General features: G+C 37.1%; 1 protein-coding gene across 3 annotated transcripts in view; it reads right to left on the bottom strand.

The window, feature by feature from the left end:
- Positions 1-4,363: 4,363 nt before the first annotated feature.
- The window catches only part of LOC120632185 (protein tyrosine phosphatase type IVA 3), a 46,080-nt gene continuing 40,343 nt past the window's right edge, over positions 4,364-10,100 (bottom strand). For all 3 annotated transcript variants that reach the window (XM_039901999.1, XM_039901993.1, XM_039902006.1), the window contains exons 4-6: positions 9,164-9,330; positions 6,767-6,898; positions 4,364-5,424 (exon numbers count right to left, since the gene is read on the bottom strand). In XM_039901999.1, the coding sequence (XP_039757933.1) occupies positions 5,316-5,424; positions 6,767-6,898; positions 9,164-9,330 (408 nt within the window). In that variant the 3' untranslated portion in view covers positions 4,364-5,315. The remainder of the gene's footprint in view (positions 5,425-6,766; positions 6,899-9,163; positions 9,331-10,100) is intronic.

Raw genomic sequence — 10,100 nt, 5'->3', positions numbered from 1 at the left:
CCACAATTTCTGAATTAAATTTTGCATCACCAAATGTGGTTCGTTAGAATTACTTGCGCAGTACTTAATTAAAATTTTAACGCGAGAGAATCATAACATCATGGCCACAAAAATAAATTAACATGCAAAAGAAACTCAACACAGTCTATACAAATAGGCGGAAATTTCTGTAACCACTGACGTGAAAAGACATAGAGAAAAAGCTACGGAATATCTCAATTTAATATCTTAGAAACACAAATATGGTATACAAGGACTAGTATTCCTAAGGCTCGGTTTTCAGAAATGTATAGCTCGGTTATCTGTAAAGGTTTAAATATATAATCGTTAAAGTGGCCTCCGCCAGCAAACAAAAACTCAACATGAACATAGTTGCGGAAATTCGCTGTTTTATTAATATAAGTTTTGCATGCTGGCAATAGCGCAGTTGTTTTCGAGTATAGAAACGCTACAACGTCAAAGTAAATTGGACCTGAACTTATTTTAAAATCACTTATACTGCCCTGCCTTAAGAACTGTGGACGAATTTGAGCATTAACCCAAGCTTGATAAGTTCCATTTTTCGGAAACATTAGGTACAAAGTTTTGATGCTCGAAAGCGTCTTAACGATTGCGAGCCTAAAAATATTTTAACTAGTTATACTGTTGTATTTGTAAAATTATTTGAACTAAACCTCTCAGTACATGTTACTGCTAAATTAGATTTAATGAAATTTATGTTGTAAGTTTTAATTAGTATACTATAGAATCTATTAGTATAACACAATTATTTACGTACGTTTGTTGTGTACACTTGTTTGAATATATGTTTTAAGTCAGCTTTAAACCATAAATTTATTTAATTTGTTTATGATAAATATATGGTTTCTACAACAATGACTAATGCCATCCTTTTCCGAAAACACACTTTGTGCAAAGGGGTGCGTCTGGTTTGCCTTGATAAATGTCAAATTAATTTATACTTTTGTGTAAAAAGTTTTGTTTTAACATATTCTTTGTTTCGTAGTATTACTTGTTTCGGTTTTTTAATTAAGGAAGTTTTGCTTCTAGACAAACTTGTTTGTTTGTTTGTACATGTAAAAAGGGATGTTACTAAAAACTAAGTAAAATCTTACCTTAAGGGTTCTGAACCGGTTTAATTTAACGGTAAATTTCTGTTGATCAATCAGTATAATAGTTTAGCCGGTTTGGGATTAATCAATTTTGAGGAACTGAATTTATTCGTAACTTTCTATTAACTTTAGTTTCTGATCACTGGTTAATTTATTATATTAAATGAGCGCAAATAGAATTATCTCCATTGGTTACCTTTACCTAAAATATTCCGAAACCAAGGTACATAAAACACACCGGTTTGAAATTTTTACCAGTTGTCAAGCCCTAAGAATTCCTCCAGAGAGCAATTAAAGCCGTAAATCCTACACGAACTCAAAGGTGCAGTAAAAGATTTTAGAACATCGTCCGAGTTAAAATCTTTAGACCGGATTTAATTGGATCTCATTCGTAAAGCGGCAATACAAAGTGAGTGTATTTAGTAATTGCTTGTATTAAAACCGCACGCAACTCCCGAGAAGTTACTAAGGATCGATCGTTATCCCCCGAAAAGAAAGCCAAAGCGGTAATAGGTTTATCACTAGTGACTCACCTATTACCGCTTTCTAACGCAGTTTGGTACATTTCCCCGCTACGCCCTAACGCAGCCCTACTTATAGAAGAATTTGGCTGATACTTTATATTTATCCTGGCAACAAATGCTGATTGACACGACTTTTCGTTTTGTAAATTTGTGTATTAATGACCAATGCACAACCTGGGGACTGCAGGTCATAGCATCTTTCTCCGGAAAGACTGAAATTTATTTGTAACTATAGTCGTAAAAATGTAATAGGCCCGTTTTGACATTTGTCATCGCGACGTAACTAGTTATGGAACCATAAGACTCTGTACTCGATACTCACGATAAATCAATTCAAGTTTGTATCAGTACTTAATTGATATTATTATGTATTGTAAAGTGTTCGTTCAAAGTATTCCTTTAACTTCACAACCAATACGCGTGACTGGCTGTTGATTATACGTCCACTTTTCAACATGTTGAAACAGAGTTAGTACTATATAACAACAAACACAAAAATCGAGTCAAATCACTATGTTTAAATTAATGTCCAAAATAGAAGAGCCATAGTTAACGTAATAGTAAACAATATATATCAAACTTAAACGAGCGCACAGTCAACTTTACAAGATGAGGAACGAAAAACTGCGCAGTGCGCGCGGGGACGCTTCAGTCATGTGCCGCTTGGTCAGATACATCATCTCAGACTCATTATTTAGAACCCATATTGAGAACCAAGCTCATTCTTTGCAGTAAAGATAACTACACAATATTTAATTTCGATATTCAGTAAAAAAATGGTTACAGCTCTAGTATAAAAAAAAAAAAAGACTGAGAACGTAACTGTTTTCGGAACGTTTCGCAACAATTATAAATTGCATGCTACTATGAAGTAAGCGCAAAAAGAATACTCGCGATATATTCTTTCATATTATTTAACGTCCCAAAAAAATTTACGTATTTTTTAAAACACTGTATGTAATTGATTTTTATTTTTTTGTTTCTTTCAGTTTCGTTCCAAGTTACATTCTATGGTCTTGCACAAATGTCAAAACGGGCCTATTACATTTTTCCGACTATAGTGATTATAGTACACAGATTCCATTCAATGTTAAGAAATCGTTGATCCTTACCACTAGTTTCGTATGAATTTACGTTGTACGACCGTCAAGGTGTACGCTAGCCTTGGGTGAAATTACACATGACTAAAATGTTGACGGTTTTATTCAATAAAGTCCCCGCTAGGGGTGCTTGTTGTAAAAGTAAAGAGTAAAGAGCATTCGGTTCATTCTTCTATTTTATCATAGCCTTGCTATTTGTGCAGTCCCGTACAGTTCGCGCATACAGTTTGAGACTGAATTCGACCTGGAAGCGTTCTACGTTTTCCACGCAAAATAATTTGCATGTTGCATTTTTTTACATTTTAGTATTAATAAATTTACACCAATTTTGAAGGCATATTCATTATACTTAGAAGATACTAACATTGTGAAAATAAAACTTTTGTTACTTTTGTAAACATCATTGGTCTACCTCATTTAAAATTGCAATAAAGAATTTTCAGTATGTATTTGACTATCATTTTATAGTAAACAAGTCTTTTTGAAATTTTATAGATATATGTCACTGAACTCCTCCTGGACGGCTGGACGGATTTGAATGAATTTTGTGTTACACGTTTTGGGTGGCACCCAGGATAGTTAAGATTCACAAATTAGCCCGACAGATGGCGCTGGGGTCCGCTATTATATATATATATATATATATATATATATATACAGTCAAACCTGGGTAAGTGAGAAAACTCTATAAGTAAGAGTAATAGCCAGGACCCGTCATTTTAAGCTCCCAAAACCTCTATTAGAGAGTCGTTTTTCCCTCATGGACCTCCGTAAGTGAGACTGCTACTTATCTATACCTCTATAAGCGACAGTCGAGCAAGCAATATTCGACAAAATTTATGAGTTAGAGAAAAACATTCAAAATACAAAAACAGAAACCCAAACGAAATTCACGGATTTTTTTAAATGTAAATAAGAATGTAAATAAGTTCTAAATAAAATAAAATTACATAGTGCATGAATATATGTCTTGTTATAGCTGCGTACCTCTATAAGAGAGAAACGCTACCCATGTACCTGCATTAGTAAGAAACCTCTATAAGCGAGAATGAGATTGTGCTCTCGCTTATCCAGGTTTGACTGTATATATAAATATAGATATTAGGTAAACAGTGATGTATATAATATGACAACGATAGATAATGCTCCTTCACATTGTGTTTAAAAGAGTGCACCGATCGGCAGTGTCTAATATGTTCTATGCCCAGCACGGCTAGCATGGGCAGGAGACAATTATGTCCCCGGGGAAAGGATATAAATGTATCTTCTCCCACAGCTTTATCAACTCTCAGAGCACTGGCGCACAAGTGGAAGTAATATCCAAATAATATATGTGTATTAATAAACTGGGGCAAACTTCTCCTATTACATGTTCCAGTGATTTAGCAGGTGGGCGCATTAGTTATCGTTAGTTAAGTCCCTTGTCAAGGGACTTAACTAACGATATAATTTTTATCTCCTGCAGCAGTGGACGTCCTGTGGTTAAATGATGACCTTTAATAATATTTATTGAAGGTTTAAAAGCTCAGTGGCAACTAAGAATCATTTCTATCCGAGAGCACCCTCCGAACTTAAATGTAACAGAAAAAAAGGTTCTTAAAAATACAACAGAAAAATCAAACATCAATTGATTTGCTTATAAATATTTTTATTTATGAATGTGACTGTTCCGCGGTTACACAATCATATATTTTGATATCTTCATAAAATTAGAAATAGAAAAATAATATCAAAGAGCTATGTTATCGGAACATTCTGTGAGTCAAGTTTATCATTTTTGATGGGATACAATTTTATTAGAATTTCATCATACAATTAATTAGTCAAAGGTAAAACATTTGTGAAATAGTTTGCAGACCGTGGCTATATAACTTAAATTGATATAATAAAATAATACAAGAATTTAACATATATTTTTAGTCAGAGCACAAAGTAGAATACGTCTTAAGAAACACGAAAAAAATAAACCTTCAAATTGCTCCTATTATGGCTCATTTTCTTATCGATAATATTATTAAGTCTCTACGAAAGAAAATAATATTTAGGAAAACATATTATCATGATTTCAACACACATAGAAAAAAAAGTATATCGTAAGAATTCTAAGAGTAAGCACAACTCTGACTGGATCATATTTATTATTGAAGTTATTATGATTTCAATTAAGTATGTAAATACCCAAGTGACAGTTTCAACTATGAACACAAATCGTGGCTTGCGACTATTAACATATTCCACTAGTAAGAGTTCAGCACAAGGGCGGTACACCTTTACTTCGAAAATTCAAACATTAGCTTACAAATGGGCTGTCAATTATAATTTTCAGAAACTCGATTACGTCAAAAAACTGCGGCGAGATCGTAACCAAATTCTTCGGCTCGCGTCTGTTGGGAATGTGTCCAAGCTCGGGGTGGAAAAAAATAAAAGAATTCGGTTAAAACCTCTACGAGAAAATCAAGGGGGTACTTGTCAAAAGAGGCTCGACGGGTAAGTTACATCTAGTTTTTTTGTCTATGCTCCTTGTGTCAGTGTGTGTGTGAAAGCAGAGCTACATTCGCTGTCCCGCTCGGGGCCGGCGACTATTGCACGCAGCAAGAGTTCTTGTGTCCGTTCTTCTTCAGGCGCGACTTCGGCCGGTACTTCTCAAGGTACGAGAGTTGCTTCGCGTTGATGGCGCCGCGGCGTTGGCTGTAATGATCACAAATTATATTATGAAACTAAACACTATAGCCATTATATAGCTTTATGTCTTATTGTTACTCTTTGTGCTAAATAGAACGATCTATTGTACCTCGCCTGGCTTGAAATAGCCATGCCTACCATTCACTCGTCCTATTTCTAAGACGAGATAATGGGTAGACAAATATCTCGTAGCACTCATGTTAGCCCGTAGTGGTCTCATGAGGCTACCAACCGAGGGCCTGATTTTTATTACATTTGTAATCGTAACATTTTGTGATATAAAAATTGTATATGAAGAGGTGTCACAACAATAGTTGTTTTTTCATAGTAGGAACAAACTGTTGCCCACGTTCTTCGTCAGCGTTTATTACGATATATACCAATCCCATGGGAAACGTTTGTTTTCCTGGGGTCAAAAAGTAGCCTATTTTACTCTCCATCCTTTCAAAATTCAAAAATATAAAATTAATTCATTTCAAGATCTTGTTGCGTAAACTTACGCACAATTTTTATTGAATTTTTTTGTTTATATAACCTAAAATAAACTAGCAAATCTAGAACGTCTTCGAAACGACCGCAGCGTGGCACAGTTCCAGGAAAACAAATGTATGGATGTTTGGGATTTGTAAAAACCGTAACAAACGCAGACGAAGAACGTGGACAACAGTTTGTTTTTACTATACAAAAAACTGTTTTGTTTTGTTTTGTTTTGTTGTGACACCACTTCATTTAATTTATTTCAAGTAGGCCTATAATATAAGCACTTCTGAAACGTCAAGTCTGTCTGTTTGTTGTGACTAAATTCCAAGAAAAAGCCGGCAAGAAACTCAGCAGTTCCTCATTTCCAACACTACATTATTTACATTTTACATTTAACATTCATTCAACATTCATTTCAACTCGTTGTATTAAAAAAAATTAAGTTGATTGTTTGCTTCATATAAAACAAATAAACGCATTTTTTGCATTTTTAATATCAGTAAGCATTTGCGACATTTTGAAGGTCTCCCTTAAATTACCCTCGAAGTGTTGCTCTGTGTAAAGGCAATGGTTCCATCCACGAGGTGGGCCATCTGATTGGTCAGCCAATCATATCATCAATCATCAATATCCTATAACAGTTCACAGCTGGACTAAAGGCCTCTCCAGAATCACCACGAATAATATACATAAATACTTATAAAACATAGACAGTGAAAAACATTCATGTTCGTCACACAAACATTTTCCAGTTGTGCGACGCTACCCAAAGCGCCAATCGGCCGGCCCGTTCTACTTTACATTACCTTAGTCGCCGTTACCAAACTGCTGATTATTACAACGATAAAAAAAAAGTGGTACAACTCACTCTCGGATGGTCTCGACCGCCTCCTCGTACTTCATGCCGAGCTCTATCAGCGCTATGGCCACCATCACGGGAGCGCGACCCAACCCTGCCACACAGTGCACCGCCACCGCCGATTCGGGCTTATTCGCCGCCCTGGAGACAAACATACATGTTCTAACACCCTACGGTTCACTACAAAGTACGGGTGTCCTCTTTCCTAGGCTTAAGGCTGTAGTCCATGTGCTGATTGGAAGACTTCACACTCAATGAGAAAATTATGGAAACCTCAGGCATGCAGGTTTCCTCGCAAGGTTAAAGCAAGTAATAGCAATTTAAAAACGTACATGACTCCGAAAAGTAACGTGCTTAGATCGTACATTTTTCGCAATCAGTGTTTCGCCTTGTACGTCAAGCGTATAAGTCTGATCGTGGCGGTTTCCGTCCATCGGGTCCAAGGGAATGTGGTCGAGGAATATATCCTCAATTGACTGGCTCTGAATCTTTTCTCAATATTTTTGAATCACTTAGTTTCCATAGAAGGATTTCTTCATACTTAGACATGTCCTGAACATGCCAGCCTTTATAAAAAGGTTTGAGCATTATAAACCATATCTTTTTTGCACTCAATCATCCAAACCAGGCGCTACTAGGATATTCGCTTGTAGCTTTCGCGAGGAAATTCATTCAAGAACGTACCTATGGCTCAATACAATTTGTGTCACGAGCACACAAAGGAAATTCCATTCCCATCCCATTGCTAATCACTGGAACAGGATGAGTAAACTATTCCAGTGATCTGTGCACACTACTACTATATACAAAGATATTTTAACTACCCGCTATGGCCGCCTCTTTGTACGCTTGTTGATGTTTTATTTAATGTTAAAAAAGGCAGCCTATGTCTGTGTCTCCGGCCGTTTAACTATCTCTATGCAAAAAATATAGTTGGTTTAGCGCTACGGTGCTGCGTCAGCGAACACACTTCGAATTTCGATACCTTAATTGGCAACAGCACAGCGCCACATTAGAACAGACGGATGAGCAACTCCAAAAATATATTGTAGTGTTGAAGCGAAATTATTCCTTGTTTTGTAAATCTTATCTTATATCTTTAAAAGAGCAATTCTTGTATATATATAATTGGAATTTCGGAATTGGCTCCAACAATTTTCATAAAATTTAGTATACAGGGGGTTTCGGGGGCGATAAATCGATCTAGCTAGGATTCATTTTAAGAAAATGTCATTATATTTGTGTTTTCCGGTAATAACCAATTTGGTGCAGACGAAGTTGCACGGGTCAGCTAGTTAGTATTTAAACTAACATTAACGGCTGAATAGTTTATTTCTTACTATCATTATCTTTTATTTGATAGTCCAACTCTTGAGGAGGGTTATGGGCTATTTAGCATCACGCTGTAACCATCTGGAGTCGAACAACAAGGAAAGCTAGACAGTACGCTCTAACTATACACCAACTACTTAGCAGTACTTTAAGCAAGGTCTTTGAGTAACCACTAGATTATCGAGTAATATATATATAGTTTGATTAGAAGGATACCATATTATAGACGGCAGGGATTCTAGATCTTCATAGAATCTATCATGCTTCCCGGATATCAATCTAACAATCAATAGCCTTTAACAGTCCACATACTAAACAGGGGTCTCTCGATGGCAGGTTTGCCCATAACTAACACGCTGGACAGAAGGATAAGTGATCGTGACGCTGCTGCCCTTTCTTTGTTATATTTGTCCCTAAGTTGTTTAGTACCAAACCCGTGTTACACAGTTTCCCCACAATAGTCGGGAAAAACTACGTTCTGATCTATTATCAAAATTAAGCTTAATTTGCTATACTCCGCAAAAAGCAGGAGAATCTGTGTGCTGTAATTTATAATTTCTTCAATCCTTATACTCCACACCAAACAGATCCTCGTCAATATACCCTCTACGCACGTTTCGCTCCGAAACCGGAGCATCCTCAGGAGATACAAGACTTTACAATGAATAATTATTAAGACTCTTATTATTAAGTTTGAGTATAGCAAATTAAACTTAATTTTGATAATATGTCATGGATTTCCGCAAAGTAACGCCTTCTTCTATCCAATACGTTCTAATCTGCACCGCACGGGCCACGGACGAAAGCGGCTACTTCAGTAGGAGCTCCTATGCGCGCCACAACATAAATATGTCTCCCATTTTCTCCTCCTATATCTATGACGTAAGACGAGATAATGCGGAGACCGCTGCTGTCTGTTCTTAATTATATCCCTTAGTCGCCTCGTACGATACACGCGGGAAGAGGATGGGTGGGGAAAACAATACTCAGATCTCACACGGCATGATTTACCTGATAAGTTGCTCGCAAATTCTTTAGACTTGATTAAAGAGTGGAGATTCGCAGGATACTCACTTGTCGCGCAGTATCTCGAACCAGTCGTCGACGACGTTTGTGGGCGGGAAGGTGCCGTCGTCGTAGGCCAGATCGCGCACCTCGATGCCCTCCGCCTTGAGCGGCGCCACGTCGTAGCTCGGCTCGCAGACGCGCACCACCGTGCACACGTTGTGCTTGCGCAACTCCTGGAAACAATCACGTTTATATATCAAAAGATATCACCCGACAAGCCAACACAGATACAGGACCCCTGCATGGTTAGCTTAAGTCCTGCCTATGCTAACCACACCAAAATTATATACCCTGACAAGGAATAATATTTACGTGTCCACTTGCCGAAGCAGGAATCAGGGAATGGGGGAAGTTTATACCCGTTTATTTCGCACGTTATTGTATTATTTTCACCTGTACGCCAATGCTCGGAGATTTCATAAAATTGTGGGAGAATACAACATTTTTCCTCTTCCCGGGGAGGAAAATGCCCCGCCTATCCCAGATATGTTGATACCTCCTTTTCTTATACGCATGACCGGGATTTGGAACGCCCTCCCAAGTTATTTGTTTCCTAACAAGCACAACCTAGGTATCTTTAAAGAAGAATCAATAGGCATTTTCTAGGCCAGGGCGTCCCAGCTTAGGCCATTAGGATTGTGGTCAATCGCTGGTCTATTACCAATAAAAATATACGGTCCCAGACTCGAACAGGCCGATTATATTATATTGGGATCTGCTTGCGGTCATTGTCGTGTTAGTGAAAATATAAATGAGTAGGGAAACTAACAATATGTCCATTAAAAAGTTAAAAAGTTAATTTTTGAAATATAGGTCAGTTTTGGTGGCCCAAGACATCTTTATAAAGATGAAGCAGGAATAATAACCCGTCAGCAATAAGCACGCAGATTAGCGGCAGAAGAAAATTAGTAATTAGTGATGTTCGTTTACATATCTAGATGGT

Source organism: Pararge aegeria, chromosome 2, assembly GCF_905163445.1.
Source record: "Pararge aegeria chromosome 2, ilParAegt1.1, whole genome shotgun sequence".
Classification (NCBI taxonomy): domain Eukaryota; kingdom Metazoa; phylum Arthropoda; class Insecta; order Lepidoptera; family Nymphalidae; genus Pararge; species Pararge aegeria.
This window is presented reverse-complemented; position numbering and strand designations above follow the sequence as displayed.